The sequence below is a fragment of the Colossoma macropomum genome, unplaced genomic scaffold (genome assembly GCF_904425465.1).
Source record: "Colossoma macropomum unplaced genomic scaffold, Colossoma_macropomum, whole genome shotgun sequence".
NCBI lineage: Eukaryota > Metazoa > Chordata > Actinopteri > Characiformes > Serrasalmidae > Colossoma > Colossoma macropomum.
The window spans coordinates 18,078,782-18,095,307 of record NW_023494801.1 but is presented as its reverse complement, the minus strand read 5'-3'; the positions used below and the strand labels follow the sequence as shown (position 1 = coordinate 18,095,307).

Genomic DNA, 16,526 nt, shown 5'->3' with positions numbered 1-16,526 from the left:
ACCCTACAGAGCAGCTATAATATGGGTGGTGAATCATTCTCAGCACTGCAGTGACACTGACGTGGTGGTGGTGTGTTAGTGTGTGTTGCGCTGGTGTGAGTGGATCAGACACAGAAGTGCTGCTAGTGTTTTAAACACCTCAGTGTCACTGCTGGACTACCAACTAAAAATCTCCAGCGAACAGCGTCCTGTGGCCAGTGTCCTGTGCTGCCCACTGAAGGACAAAAGGATGACTAACACAAACTGTGCAGCAACAGATGAGCTACAGTCTCTGACTTTAAATGAGGCGGACCAACAAGGTAGGAGTGTCTAATAGAGTGGACAGTGAGTGGACACAGTGTTTAAAAACTCCAGCAGCACTGCTGTGTCTGATCCACTCGTACCAGCACAACACACACTAACACACCACCACGTCAGTGTCACTGCAGTGCTGGAAATGATCCACCACCCAAATAATACCTGCTCTGTGGTGGTCCTATGGGGGTCCTGACCACTGAAGAAAGGGGGCTAACAAAGTAAGGACTACAGTCTATAATTGAACTACAATTTGTGCTCCCGCATGGTAAGTGGAACTGATAAAATAAATGAACAATTAGTGTAGAAACTAATGTGTGTGTATATATATATATATATATATATATATATGTATGTGTATGTGTGTGTATATATATATATATATATGTATACACCGATCAGGCATAACATTATGAGCACCTCCTTGTTTCTACGCTCAGTGTCCATTTTATCAACTCCACTTACTGTATAGGTGCACTGTGTGGTTTTATAATTACAGACTGTAGTCCATCTGTTTCTCTGCATACTTTGTTAGCCCCCTTTTACCCTGTTCTTCAGTTCAATCGTCTCCGACTTTACACACAGCACTGCTGCTGGAGTCTTTAAACACTGTGTCCACTCACTGTCCACTATATTAGACAATCCTACCTTGTCAGTCCTACCTTGTAGATGTAAAGTCAGAGACTGTAGCTCATCTGCTGCACAGTTTGTGTTGGTCATCCTCTAGTCCTTTATCAATGGTCACAGGACGCTGCCCATATATATATATATACACGCACACACACACATATACATATATCTATATATATCTATATATCTATCTCTATCTCTCTCTCTCTCACCCCTCCGTTTTGCATGTTGACGTCTAGGGGTAGGGTGTCCCGATTTTTCTTGAGATAGAGGGTTAGGGCGAAGTGTTAGGGCTACATGGCCCTCGAAATGGAGGTTTTACAGAGGCATACTCCAAACTGAGTGTTATGAGGAAAAAAGATGGCAAAATGGCTGCGCGAGCAACTAAAGAAACCAACAAATGTGAGTATTTTCTCAGTTAAAAAATTACGATAACCATTGTTTTATGTTGATGTCTCGATAGCTAGCTAGCTACATTTCCTGTTCCACCTTAAATGATGTAGCAGTTACATTCTGGTGCTTCAGGCAAATAGCCAAACCACACTCTACTCACTGGGCTTTTGAATACATAGCGATGTTTACAACACAAACATAGCTATTTTATTATCCAAAGTGACCAGGGAGCCAACACGTGTCTGAGTGTCAATGTCATATTGATGATTGTAAAATAGTGGTAAATCTGATAAAACTTTATTTTCTGGTACTACATTTTTCCATACAGCGCCCTGCATGTATGTCTCTGTCCTAAATATATTTAAAAAATGTTTTAGGTGAAAACCTTCCTCAAAATTATCGTAAAAAAACAACGTCTCAGGCAACAGGAAGCATATCTGTAACAATTTTAATGTAATAATGAGCTTTGAGGGAGCTTTAGAGGAATTAAATCAATGGATGTCTGGTTCCTATCACCACCACTGTGAACAACTTGGTAAGTTTCTCTAGAATGACACATTTCAGACCAAACCACTGTGACTTTCTATACATACTAATTTAATTGTGCGGAATAACACACTCTGAACAACACGAGGTCTGGACGCATTAGTAAAGCTATTTTGTCAGGTTCGTGTCCATATTAACGTATTAAGTTCAACTAATTATACTCCAGTGGATACTTTTAAAGCCTGTCCACTCATTTCCAACCCCAAATATTAGAACTGTTTTATAGTTGTATGCAAAAGTTTGGCCGCTCCTGGTCAAACTGCACATGCTGGTGATTTAAGTGAAAATAAGTACAAAGAACATAAGAACACATTTCTGCACATTTATAAATGATGCACAATTACTGTTTATTTGCTGAATAACATGTTGGGAAAATAATGCGGCACAAATGATATTTTTTTCCCAGTATGTTAAACAAATAAACAGAATAAAAGCAAATAAATAGAAATTGTGTTCATACAACTGATCTGAAATTCATGTGTAGATAAATAAGTTAGTAACTTATTAGTAAAAGGGTCTCTAGCATAAAAGTTTGAGAAACTCTGACCATAAAGAGTACAGTTTATCTGCTTGTACATTTCAAACTGACTGAAGTGCTTATAGTATCGCTCTGAAGCAACATTCGGTTTTCCTAGTGACATTACACACCCTCATACTTTGTCAGAGTCCTGGGTCAAGTGAGTCGTCAAAGAAATATGAGGCCATGTTCATCAGTGTGGGAAAGAGAACACTGCCCTTTCCATTTATTTATGTTTCATATACATCAATATTTCTTCAGCTGTAATACAAAAAAAGGAAAGAAAGAAAAAAGAAGAGACATACAAACAGAATGCCTTCCAATGCATCTTGGTTTTAGCTGTTTCAGTCACGCCTCCTTACTGCATTAATACGGCACGCTACTCAGTTAGGCGTCCCGTACCCCGACCCACCCCCACCCCAACTGCTTCACAAACACAGTTGGATGTGTCCAGCGTCCGTGTAATTCTTAAACGTGTTCTTCCTTGTACATCATGTGAAAAGATGTTAATTTTATGAAAAAGATTGGTAGACCTGAATTATGCAAACATGATTTAAAAAAAAAAAAAAGAGGGGGGGCAAAAGGGCATCCCATTCAAAAGTCACTGCTTTGAGGTAACAATCGTTACAAAATGCGCGATGTAATTCCTCCATAGTTAGAGAGCTGGGCAGGTCAAAGAGAACGTCCTTTGAACGCTGCAGTTCTGTGCGATGCTGGTTGATGGGGAAGAACCATCGGTTCAAGGAGAGATAGAGAAAAATTGAGAACGTGTAGGGCTTCCGAGAAGACTGGGTCCATCTTGTGGGTCGACTGTCCAAAAGATCTCCCCATTCCCCCACAACTCCCCTCAAAACAAAACAAAAAACTCCTTTTGGGCGAGTTTTAGCACTGCATGTGGTTGTGTTCTATGAGGCTGAAGACTGTAGTTTGTTGTTATGAGACCTACAGAATACAAAAGAGAGCAAACTGAAGTGAAGTTTAGAGCCCTTTGATGTTTTATTGAACAGCAGTGACACACAAGTACACGAGACAAACGAAATGAAACAGAGAGGGAGGACACGCGCACACACACGATGCCGGAAGGGTGCTACAGGAATGGGAGAGGACATGGCAGCCATGTTGGCATAATCTGCAGGGAATGCCTTTCAGTCATTTATTGGTGTTCCTAGAATTTGCCCTTTTCTGCTGTTCGGAGACCAGTTTTGTGAAAGAAATCAAAATGCCCAAACAAGGTTTTTTCAATGACTCAAGTATGCTCAACCTATAAACAGGTTCTTTTGTAACAGTTGCCAGGTTGAACAGACATTACAGAATGTAGGCAGAAATCCCCTTTAATTTATTGAGAAATTGGAGCGTTCTAAAATTTAAAGTATGTTACTTACGTACTAAAGCGAAATTCAACCGATTTTTTAACCTTTCTGCTTAATCAAATACTTTTTAGGTGGAAGTCATTCAGGGTGGTTTGATGTTTTAGAGAAACTTTCCAAAATTCATTCACAGTGTTGGTGATAGGAACCAGACATCTGAAGTGTTTAATATCTCTAAAAGCTACATCACAGGAAGTTACAAACACACTGTTTGATACCTGAGACCTGATTTTTTTAAAAAATGCACTCATGGCAAAGGGGCACACACAGGCCGTCCTGTGGCAAAACAGTCCCCCAAGAAAATATTGTTTCAGATTTAACACTATTTTATCAACATTACATATAAAAACTCAGAAGACAAGAGACCAAGTTTCACTGGTCTCTTTGGATAGTAAATGATTATATTTGTGTTGTAGACATTTCAACCCCTGGTACCACCACCAGTGTAAAGGTATTAGTCTCACTATTTCACATCAAACCATTCTGAAAGGCTTTGTTAACATCTCAAACATGGAATTATGCAGAAAGATAAAAAAAACAAAAACAAAACAAAAAAAAACAGTAAATTTCCCATTTGATTTGAAATTATATTCATTTTGGTATGCACGTGAAAGAGGATACTGTATATATCAGGTATAGATTTTCGATAAGCTACAACAAAGTTCAGCTCAGCAGCACAGCATTAACTGGAAAATCAAGGCTATGTAGCAAACCTAAAGTCTAAATTTATTAGGCTGAACAGGATGTTTGCTAACATTCTGTAATGCTTGTCCAACCTTGCAACAGTTGCCACAAACACATTTGTGGATAGTTCAATTAGTGCTTTAGTCACAAAATCTAAAGGAAATGTCACTAAAATAGTGACTGAACTACACTAGACAAAGTATTAAAGTCTCCAATTCTCTTTCAGAAAATCACCACGGTCATAATGAAAAAATCCTTCACAAAAGGATTTAAAACCATATTAAAAGCACAAGACACTTTAATACATATATATACTTTTTTTTATTACTATTAGACTGATCTACGTTGCAGATGAGTACTGAGCATTGTGTTAAAGCTAGTTTCATCTGTAAGAGCGTAAGTGTTCGAAATGGACAATTGATCAAAAATGAGAGAACCGGTAAGGCTGGCTAAGAGCCAAATGACACTTAATTCAATATATATTACAATAAAATATACACAACATTGTATTAGTGCCAAGGTAAACATATCTGAGCAAGAACACAGAAGTTGCTGTTGGGCAAATACAAATAAAATATCTTTAAACCAGCAAGTAAACAAAATGCTAAATTTCCATCTGGATCCGCTGACCACAATTACTTATGTGAACATTATTAAAAACAGGCTTCAAAAAAGAAAAAAAATGAATGTGTGTGCATGTGTCCACTGAGACATGTCCCTTGATTACTCTGTATGCATCAGTTAGCCACATGGCTGCCATACTGTGATTGTCAGTGAAGGCCTGTCTGGATTTTTGGCTTCTAAAGTGTGTTTTCTCTCCTGAGGTCTTCAGGAGCACAATTATTCAATTTGCTTAGAAGTAAAATCGTGGGGAGTTTCAGCAGTTCATGAAACAGCGAGTTCCATGATTCTATAAAAGAGAAACTCCACCCCTCCAGCAAAGATTCCAGCTATACGTCAGACTCATGACATCACAATCTGCAAGAGAAGAACGGGTGGAGTGAATGACATGCAAGAAGCACAAACCAAACTGAGGTGGATGAAGAAGCATGCAAACATAGGACACTTCTAACACAGCTAAATATACTACACTACACATAAGCTGATACTATCACAAGCCAGGCGACAGATGCAAATGAAATTAGTAACCGACCCTGAGCGTGGCCAGAGAACAGGGCCCATATTCTCAACTTTCCCAGAGTTTAGAGGATAAAATCACTGAATTCCCCTTTATTCCCAAGGCAGTTGATCAGTTGTTCAGTCAAGACAAGTTTGCCTGTTCAGTTCTGCACTGGAGCTACAAGGCTACTGTAGCTAACAAGTAATGGAAGCTTAAACAGTTAGCTTTGTACAAGGTGGTTCCTAAAGAAATCACTCAAAAGTTGTTAACCACCACCACCACAAAAAAAAAAACAAAAAAAAACCCTTGCTCGCTTAAATCTGCCTCCAGAGGTGTTCGGTTGAATGCTTCCTCTTTTGGCAACAGTAAGATAATTTTAACAATTTCAGTGTGTAGAAATGGAGCTTTTCTTTCTATTGTTATACAGGGTGATTCAAAAAGATTAATCCGATTTCAAAGAGTCAGTGAGGCACCTAGGAACCAATCACGTACCAATTGAAAGAAGGGGGTCATTGGCACCGGAAGATGGCTCCCTTCAGTCTGCGAGGAGATGGTGACCCCTGAGTAGAAAGCGTTTTGCGCTCTCCACTTCAATATGAGTGAATCTGTCATAACTGTGCAACTTTATTTTCGTCAGCAGTGAACCTCAAACAGCTCAGGGCATTTGTCGTTGGTTCCACAATACTGGACAAACTCCAAAATTGCATTGACAGGGACACCAGATGTGCTCAATCGAGTATGGGATCAATTTGACTATCGTGTTGATGTTCGTACAGCTGGAGGAGGTTCATACTGAGCGCTTGTAAAATTACATAATAAATTTTATGCACAATTAAACCATTTACAATTGGTAATTGTTAATGGTTAATGGTTTAATTTACTGCATTGTTCTGTAATGAATTACAAGTGAAATCATTTTGAAATCAGATGAATCTTTTTGAATCACCCTGTATAAAATTAATCAATCAACCCTTATTTTATCTCAGAGAACATTGAGGGTGACCCTCATTTACAATGCTGCCGAGTTTCGACAAGGCTTTCTTTATCGTTGGAGGCAGTGTGTTTTTTTTCCCCAAGCAAACACACAAGTTCGTTCAGAATGCAGTTCAGATCAAGAAGCACTTGTTTGTTTAATTAGAGTAATGTATTATTTATGTGTGAATTATATTTCTATTGATGTGTTTTCTTGTTCAGAATAGTACTGTGACAAACTGGATAAAAATCTGTAATTTTGCTTCTTTGTTAGATCACATTCTTTACATATCAAAAACAAAACAGCATTTAGAAAATCACATTATTAATGTAAAAAGAACTACAAAATTGGCAGAAATAATCACGTTTCTGCATGAGGTTACGCAATCTCAAACAGACTTGTGTATGTGGTTTCTGACGCTGAATGACATTTTTATCTTTAAAAAATATTTTGCGTAGCTAAAAGCAGAAGTAGCTGCCTTCCTGAAGTCTAAATTTTGTCTGTTCTTTTGTTAGAGATAACCGTATTTCACCCAGGGACAGAAACCACATAAGCAAGCCTATCTGAGCTCACCTAACACAGTTTGAGGTAAGTGTGTGATGATTTAGGCATGCAGTTTGCACAATGCTAACTGTTGGGGTTTAAGCTTCCATCAGTTGTTAGCGACATTAACCTCACCACTCCAATGCAAAACTAGACAACCATGTCTTGGCTTACAAGTCAAGATGCCACCCTTGTGGGCCAAAACACTGCAGAATTCAGCACACTACCCCATTAAACACACCTGATTCAGCTCATCAGCTAATCAGCAAGGCCTTTATGAACTGAATTCAGAGCATTAGATGAGGGTAAATGCTAATCTCCACAGCACTTTGGCCTGGAAGTTCCCCAATTTGCCATGCCTGTCTTAGCCAAATGACTATATTTGGCTAAAGGGGAAAATTCTGTAACGTCCGTTTCTTTTTGCCAAACTATTCCTTTAAGGCTAAAGTCACATAAAATTCCAACATTCTAATGATTACAGGAATCAAAGATGTTTTGTGAATATGTGCCTTGGTCTAAAAATGAAATCACCAATCAAAGTACCATTTTCTTTCTGAATGCCATGGTTTTAAAAACATTACTACAACAAAAAAATAAACACATGCAGCACAAACGACTGCCTTTCGAGTAAAAATAAGAGCACCAAATGTGATTTCTTCTTTCTTCACAATGAATGTCCTTCAAAAACTCAGCAGTCCACCAGGAGCCAGCCTTACCTGCTTGCTTTGAAAGCTTTGAGCTTCTGTACAAAGAAGGATTCCAAGAACTCGGCGCACTGATAAAAAGGTGAGTCACTGGGGTTGTAGTAGCGGCAGTTGTCGAAAATTTTGGTCATGTCCGCTACAAACTCTGTTAGCTTGCTGTAAAATCGCTTCTGTATCCTCTGCTCTATTGTAGACAGGTCTGCAGGTAACACACAGGAAAATATAAGAGAAAAATATAATGGAACAGGGAAGAAGAGATAAATGTTCTCTAGGTAGTGCATACACTCCATGAGTAAATGTTCAGATCCAACTAAACATTTTAGGTTGGGGTGACTTGATCTTGCAGTAGGACAACGACACAAAACATACTACTAAAGTAAGGATGAGTTATCAAAAGCCAAAAGTAGCATTCTTAACTAGCCAGGCCTGTAGCACTGACCTGAACCCCACTGAACATGTGTATGGTGTACTAAAGACAAGACTGAAAGCAAACAGCCCTCAAAATAAGCAGGAACTGAAATCTGCATTACAAGCCTGGCAGAACATCACCAGGAAAGCTACAGTGGATCAAGTGATGTCTGTGGGTTGCAGACCTCAAGCAGTTGCACACTACAAATTTGCAAAGAAGGATTAGCAAGAAAGTAGCAAACATTACAATTTTATTTAAGAGTGTTTATTTGTCCAATTCTTTTTGACTCCCTGGTAAAAGGGCTGTGATTCCTATATGGTTTAACCAAAAAAAAAGACAAGTTCCCTTGAATTATAGGTTATATTTTGGACTTTAGCCACTGCTTGACTTCCAATCCAGTGTGCTGGAGTCAAAACAATAAAAATGGCCTCCCAGTCTAATTACTTATGGATCACACTGTACCATCACTAATGGGAGTTGGTATAAATTATACTGTTTAAAGTACTACTCAAATGTTACAAAGGCAGGAGCGGTAGCATAATTATTACCAGTGATTCTGAGCAACTTTAGTCACATCTTGAATCTGCCATGTTAGTCATTTTTACAGACTGTGCACTCCTGCATCAGTAAAGATTCCAGTGATTTACACTTTTTTTCATTTTCACTAAAAACACGGAAAAAATCCCAGGTAAAGATTAATAATTCCATCATATCAAAATCGAGCCTGTTTGTTTTGTCCTACCTCAAGTTACAACACTTAACATTAAAACATGACAAAAAGGTTTGAATTTATGCAGCAGTGTTGACTGTAAATTTCCAAACTCATGTTTTCTACTTTCTAATTTTGTTTGTGTGACTACAGTGTATACATCGAGTAGCCACCCTCATCTCTTTCATAAGCATTACAGACATCATGGTAAAATAATATTATTACCCCACTTTCCCATGTACAACTAATCCTGTCCAAATAATAATTAATTCAGTTTATCAAGTATGCACTTACCCATTGGTTCCTTTATGACCCCATAGTAATCTGGAGCATCGTTAGGATCTACTGGTTCCAGGAACGGCCATGCCATCTTATGGGCCTAGCAGAAAGACAAGGTCATTTACACTCAGCATATACAACTAAACATCACTGTCTACATATTAAAAGTAAATTTCACTCATTTTTTTTCCCAATAATTAAACAGCATTCAGAACGGCTTGATGTGAAATACTCCTTTCTAGAGAGATTTCACAGTGGTGGTGATAGGAACCGGACAGTGTTTAATGTCTCTAAAAGCTAATTTAATCAAAATTTCATGACACTGAAATAAGCTTTTGGCCTAAAACATTTAAATCCATTTATGGAAGAGGGGTTCTCTTAGGGCGTTCTAAGTCAAAAAAGTCCTTCGTATTCCAGTTCTACCATTTTATTGTCCTCAGTATTACATATAAAACTCAGGAGACAAATGAAGGCTCACTAGTCATTCTGGATCATAAATAAAATGACTATATTTGCATTGCAGACATCACAACTCCGTGGTTCCCATCACCACCACTGCAAAGAAATCAGAGTCAATAAATTTCTCTACAATGCACCTTCACATTTAACCACCCTGAATTACTTTGTTTTTATCTCAGTGATTGGAATTTTACAGCAACTGAGAAACTGATGAAAATCCCCTTAAATTCCTACTGACAATCACCTGTAAGGAGCGAAGGATTCGCTTTAAGCCCTCATAGTCCTTGTCTGTGAGCGGCGTCAAGACCGTCATGGCCTCCTCCGTAGACTGACACTGTGGGCACACGTACTCATCGATATGAGTGGCCTCACTCTGCAGAATGCCCACACAGCGCCCATGGTACCAGTTCTGGCAACGGTCGCAGCCAATGTAAAACCTACACACACAAGAGCATAGGCACGTTTTAGTCTCAAAAAGCAATTCTGATTTTGTTAGTTGTGTCAACATCCAGTCTTCACATGCCAAGATAAAGGAAGTTCCACTGTGCTTTTAAATATTCTGAACAGGATAGTGGCTTACAAAGAAAGTTTAGTTTTAATTCCCTTTTCATGTTTTTACTCTATTTTTTATTTCACTTTACCCTAAAAAAGCTAACTTTAAAAACACTTATGACCCTTGTTTTTAAATTCTTTTTCATGTTCATTCTACTTAGGTAATTTCTTTTAATTTTTGTACCTATTTTTGCAAAAGCCTTTCTGAGGTGCTAGATCTAAGAATGTCATAAGCTGTATTATTTAATATTATTTAATGCTTTTATTTTTCTGTGTCTGTGTAAAGGAAATAAAGAGCAGAGGAAAGATCACATACTGGGACTCATCATAAGGCGTTCTGCAGATACAGTAGAGCTCCTCTGAGGTGCCCTCCTGTGCTCTTTTACACTCTGTGCAAATATAGTCATCCATCTTCTTTGCCTCCTTCTCTGTGATGCCCACACATTCACCGTGATACCAGTTTGAGCAGAGATCACAACCGATATAAAACCTGCAACAGTGTCATGCAAAGCCATTAATGACAAATGACAACAGTAATATCTGAGGAACAGACATCCTTCGCTAATTATTCTTCACTGCACGCTAGAATAATCATCATTAGGTAATTATTTCAAAATGATAACGTCAAAAACACAAAGGAGGTTAGCAAAGAAGGAAAGAACATTTTGGGAGGATCCGAACTGGGTATGGAATGATCTATTTAAAAAACTCCACAACAACCTTCATAATATTCACTTTCCTGCTCTGAAGCAATCTTAAGGTACTTACTTAGATTCGTCGTAGGGCGTTTTGCATACACAGTACAGCTTGGTATCTCTCTTGCTGTCCTTTGAGGACGTAGAGATCATCTTCTTCTTCTTGCTCTTCGACGAGGTTCCATCACGGTCCTCATCGCGCTTGCGTTTGTGGCTGGAGGCCGAGGAGGTGACTGGAGTGGCGGTGGCCGCAGCGTGGGCAGCTGCCTGGGCACTGGCGGCTGCAGCGGCTGCCTGAGAGGCTGCAGCCTGAGCCTTCTCTTTCTCTCTTCTCAACTTGCTCAGATCCTTCCTCAACTCCTCCTGAATAGGAGGGAGAACCAGAGTGAGTGAAGTATACAGACAAGTCCCTTCATACTGGATCACAATCTGATTCTGATGAGTATGGCCGTTAAGTGTTCCTTTGCTGTTTACATTTTGACTCAAGGAAAAGTGTTCTGACTTCATAGCTGATTTTTGCTGTAAACAAGACCTGGTCTGAGAACTAAACTCAGTTAATTAAGGTCAATTACTTTTGTTTTTGCGCTATTTTACCAAACAGTGCTGTATGCTAACAAGTTGTAGCTTTTTAACTGTGTACCTCTTCAGAAAAGTGTACAGCTAACAATAACATGCTAATTTGTAATACTTCTGATACTTCATTTATAAATTAAAAGCTAACACAAGGGGGGCAAAACAGTCAGCAATTTTGACAGTATCTGAAAAGCTGAGACAGCTTTGGTGTCTGAAGTTTTGTTTTTTGAAGCTTGAATTTTGTTCATGGTATCGTTTGTTTTTGTACATAACAGTATGTCATACAGTGTCAGAAAGCACATCAGCAAGTCTATTTGAGGTTCCTTAACCACTCCACACAGTCTGAGGGAGGTGTGTGATTTAGGCATGCAGCGTATCTGATGCTTCTTGATAAGCTTCTGTTACTTGGACCTGAGTGAAAGTTGCAAATGTGACTTTTTTGCTCAACAATTACTTTGATTTTAAATTTCAGGACAAAGGACAAACTCTGGTAACACTAATGCTCTCACCTGTACTTCCACCTGTAGCTCCTTATCCAGCAATGCCCTCTTCTTCAGGATCTCAGCTTTGAGCTGTTCCTTGTGTTTGAAGAGCAGAGCTGAGAGCTTGCTGGCATTCTGTTTGCTGCGCTTCTGCTCCACCGACTCCTCCCTCTTCTTCTTTTTAGCTGCCTGCTTCTCATCCTTGTCGATCTTGTCCAGGATAAACTTCATCACCTGGTTACACACGATCATTCTGCAAAAGAAAAAGAAAAGAAAAACAGAGAAACAATAAGAGATATGTTCCAGTTTAACCAATACATCGAGGTCTTGATATTGGGGTGGTGTCAGAATCTAGATGTGGGGAGTGCAGTACTGTTCTTACCTCTGGTTCTCCTCCCTTTCTGCAGGAGTCATGGTTTTCTTCTGCTTTAAGTGCTCTATGACTGCATTCTGCTTCATCACCACCTAAAACAGGCATAGAAACCCCAGTAAAGCTTAAACAAACAATAATGTAAATAAGACTATATGGTCGGTATTGATGTACTACTGCACTTTTAAATGTTACTTTACTCCAAGTTACTCACATTCATATTGCAACACAATCTTTCCTTCAAATTGCACTCTATCAAGGTAAGACTCAACAGGGCTTGGTATAGGATCACAATGATCAACACAGGTATCTCTGTTGGTTGCATTTCCACCATGGCGATTGTGTATCAAATGCCAAAAAAAGTACAAAGGTCTTTCAAGATATACTTGCATTTCACAGCCATTTATGTACTAAATAGCTAGTTTAGCCACACTGATTAAACTAAATGGAGGGATAGAAGGATGGATGAATGGGCACAGCACTACATATTCATGTTAAGTCCTTTCAGCCTGACTAAATATAAATCTTTTCCAAGGCTGCGCTGTACCTGTTTCTGCAGCAGGTCGCTCTGGCTGGTGGCCTGTTGAGCATGCTCTTTCTTAGCCTCCTGCTGTTGCTTTTTCTTCTGTTGCTGGTCTCGCAGCTGCTGAATGCGCTGGAGCTGCTCCTGCACACTGGCTGTCTGGATGGTCACCACATTCTGTATCTGATGCGTCTGCATCTGTCCTCCACCCTGCTGCTGGATCTGGATGGGGAGCTGCAGCTTGATCTGCTGGGGAAGGGTGCCCTGCTGGGCCTGGGCCTGGAGCTGGGCCGCAACCTGGTTTTGGATGTGGGAGAGGACTTGCTGCTGGAGACCTGGCACACTGAGGAGCTGGGCGGGGAGCTGGATCTGAGGTCGAACTTGCGTTACTGTGGTCTGGGTCACCTGTGGGGCTACGGCAATGGAGGCTACCTGTGTTGGAGGGGAGGCAACCTGGGCGACGTGAGAGACAGATAAGGGAGGAGACTGCTGTACTGGGGTTTGAGCAGGTAGGTGAGGTTGAGGCTGATGCTGAAGTTGAGGTTGGGTCTGTAGCTGAAGTTGGGGCTGTGGCAGTGGTTGAGTTTGGGGTGGAGGCTGTGGCAGTGGTTGAGTCAGGGGTTGAGGCTGTGGCTGGATTTGGGGCTGTGGATGAAGCTGGGGTTGCAACTGGACTTGGGATTGGGGCTGAGGCTGAGTTTGAAGTTGTGATTGGGGCTGTATTTGAAGTTGGGGTTGAATTTGTGGTTGGGGCTGTATTTGTGGCTGAGGTTGAATTTGGGGCTGTGGCTGCAGTTGGGGTAGAGGTTGAATTCGGGGCTGCGGCTGTAACTGGGGCTGAGGTTGAATTTGGGGCTGCGGCTGGAGCTGGGGCTGAGGTGAAGAAATATGGGTTTGAGGTGTCTGGAGTGGAGAAGCAGGTGTTGGGGTTTGGGCTGGGGTGACTGGATGCTGGACAGGTTGGGGTGCAGGGAGAGAGGGTGGAGACGATGGAAGGTTGGATGGTTGGACAGGAGGTTGGGCCTGTGCTGCAGGTTGCCTCACTGGAGAAGAGATATACACAAATCATTTGTAATTCATGCAGTCTATGCAATTCTGAAATCAATCGTCATCAATAGTCATCCTTAAACTAACAGTGGTCATTCCATCATTGCAATATGGCACACATTCTAATCTGGAATACTGACTTAAACCAGTGGTCATCAAACCTGGTTCTGAAGACCTACCTAGATTATCTGTGGAATCTATTCTGAACCATAATCTGCCACAACTGCTTCAGCTAATGAAAGTATTTAGAAGTCTTTGATTAGCTAGATCAGGTGCATTAGTGATAATTGAGAAGGCGAGCAGAATATTAGACATGGATGGGAACTAAACCCAAAGAAAGTAAATCTCCAGAAGTGAGGCTGATGACCATATTTTACCCCACCACTAGCCTATTCCTATGTAGAGAACTAATTTTCATACAGGCCTTTTAGAGCCAAGAACATCCTACCTGGATGTGTGGGCGTTGTAGGTGTGGTAGTGGTGGCGGTAGTGGTAACTGGGGTGGCAGAGGTACTGGGTGTGGATACGGCAGGGGCTGCAGGAGCTGGTGCAGGGGGCATGGGGGTGAAGAGGAAGCGCTGGACCTGGCCGTTTGGCATGGCTGCCTGCATGAGCTGCTGCCCAGGACCTGGTATCACGGTCACCCCTTGTGGGATGACCTGGAGCTGGCCTGTGGTCTGGCCCTGGCCCTGGATCACTACAGTCAAACCTGGATTCCCTCCCTTCACAGAGATAAAGAAAGACCAAATGTGAATGCAGTGTTAGAGGGCAGAGAAAACGTTTAGGATGCAAACCTTCTCCATGGTTTATCTTTAGCTGGAAGCTTTTCAGACAAAGTTTCAAAAAGAAATGTAGAGCTGGAAGATGGAAGAGTTAATACTTGAAGCAAATGAGCTAAACCAGCCACAGTAAGCAGTCATCTTTAAACTAACATTGGAAAAGAATGGGAACATGTAATTCTCTTTACTCCACGCAGGGCCTGAACCAGAATGGAAACTGAGTTAATTAAACAACATATTAATTATATATTAATTCCCATAGGAGATAACCAATAGCAGCTAAAATTTTATACGGTCAAAAAATAATATACAAACATTATATAGGTTGGCCCACTTTTTTAAGTACTAGCCTTTATTGTCCCAAATACAACCACACATTTCTCGTTAGAATACAAGAAAAGTAACATTGCAAAAAGCCAAGCTCAGACCAAACTAGGTTCATGAGTACATGCGGGCTGTCATGTAAATTTTAGAGTGTGAGACATGGACAAACCTGAGCACCCTGTGTGAGTTGTGTGAGCTGAGCCAGGGTGAGTTTAACTTGGCCCTGTTGTGGCCGGGCACCAGTGGGCGTCTGGGGGGTCTGAGGCTGGCCTGGGGTGGAGGGCCGAGGGGGAGTGCCTACGCCAGCCTGTATCGGGCTGCCGCTAGTCACAGCCTTGGATACGGGAGTTCCACGGATGATCTGAGTGACCACCTGCTGGCCCTGACCTGGGAGATAATTTGAAAAGGAAAATCTGTAACAGAAACATCAGTGTTTCCCAACTCCAGTCCTGGAGCACAGTTTTCACTGGCCTAAATAATGCTGTGATAAATAGTGTTAAGGGCTTACAAGGAACTTCCCAATGAGCATGCAGCTGTTTAAGTCTAGCATGCAGTACTTAACGAGAGACAAGCAGACAAGACCTACTTGCAGGAAGAATACCTTGTTGAACCGTTAGGGGGGTGCGGATGATGGTCTTGCCTAAAGCTGTGGCCTGCTGAATAGGGGAACGAACCACTGTCATCCCAGGCCGGAGAGGGGCTCCAGTCGTTGTAACCTAAAAGAGGGAAAAAAAAAATTCATCACAATATTAGTTTTGTTATACTCATTCAGTTTAGTCTGTTCCTCGCAGTAATGTTTTCATATGAAGGTGGAACAAAATGCAGAAACATGTATAGGGTCATACAGTGTTTGTCAAAGATTAAAGCAATAATTTGGTGGAAAAAGGGAGGGAGGAGTGTTGTATAGCTAAAATTAGTAGTAGTGGCTTCTGGAAGTCTGAATTTTGCCATAAGTGGTCTGTTTGTAAAGATAATATGTCATACTGTATGTGATAATAGGTATATAGGCTTTTGGTAATTTTGAACTACTTTAGTCTTGTAGCTCTAGTGCAAAACTAATGAAACAAATTTTCAATATCATGTCTTATCTGACTGGTTACTTATGAGGTAAGGTTAAAACGTTTTGCTTAAACCATCAATTTAAACTCTTAAACTCAGCTATCTCGATTCTACAACCACTTTCTTATTTAGTAAAGTACTAGGATATAGTATCTTTGTAGTAAAACAAATGAATCAAATGAATTTGAGAGATCGCATCATTAAGGATTTACTGCATAGAGTCCATCAAAAAGCACACCTGCTGTGTGGTGGTGGTGGTATTGGGCCGGATGTTGACGCTAGCTGAACGTGGCTGGAATGAAGAAAAGGACTGGGCAGTGCCTGCTGTGCTGGATGGAATGATGCCCACTACCTTCTGCTGTACCTGGACCACACCTGCAAAGACAGACAACCATCAGGTTCCACCTGAACTCTGAGTCATCAATTATGTTGAAAAGCTGGGGTTAAAATGCAAACTGACACGTCTCAAAGGAAAGCAATAACCAGCAACTGAAT

The 16,526-nt window shown here is 40.8% G+C and overlaps 1 protein-coding gene across 6 annotated transcripts in view; it reads right to left on the bottom strand.

The window, feature by feature from the left end:
• Positions 1-2,945: 2,945 nt before the first annotated feature.
• The window catches only part of bptf (bromodomain PHD finger transcription factor), a 43,385-nt gene continuing 29,804 nt past the window's right edge, over positions 2,946-16,526 (bottom strand). For 3 of the 6 annotated variants that reach the window (XM_036589570.1, XM_036589574.1, XM_036589575.1), the window contains 13 exons: positions 16,270-16,406; positions 15,559-15,688; positions 15,142-15,359; positions 14,318-14,591; positions 12,847-13,865; positions 12,312-12,394; positions 11,957-12,182; positions 10,948-11,237; positions 10,496-10,669; positions 9,872-10,064; positions 9,184-9,268; positions 7,784-7,970; positions 2,946-3,322 (listed from right to left, as the gene is read on the bottom strand). In XM_036589570.1, the coding sequence (XP_036445463.1) occupies positions 3,286-3,322; positions 7,784-7,970; positions 9,184-9,268; positions 9,872-10,064; positions 10,496-10,669; positions 10,948-11,237; positions 11,957-12,182; positions 12,312-12,394; positions 12,847-13,865; positions 14,318-14,591; positions 15,142-15,359; positions 15,559-15,688; positions 16,270-16,406 (3,053 nt within the window). In that variant the 3' untranslated portion in view covers positions 2,946-3,285. The remainder of the gene's footprint in view (positions 3,323-7,783; positions 7,971-9,183; positions 9,269-9,871; positions 10,065-10,495; positions 10,670-10,947; positions 11,238-11,956; positions 12,183-12,311; positions 12,395-12,846; positions 13,866-14,317; positions 14,592-15,141; positions 15,360-15,558; positions 15,689-16,269; positions 16,407-16,526) is intronic. The other 3 variants (XM_036589572.1, XM_036589573.1, XM_036589576.1) reach the window with 1 other exon arrangement.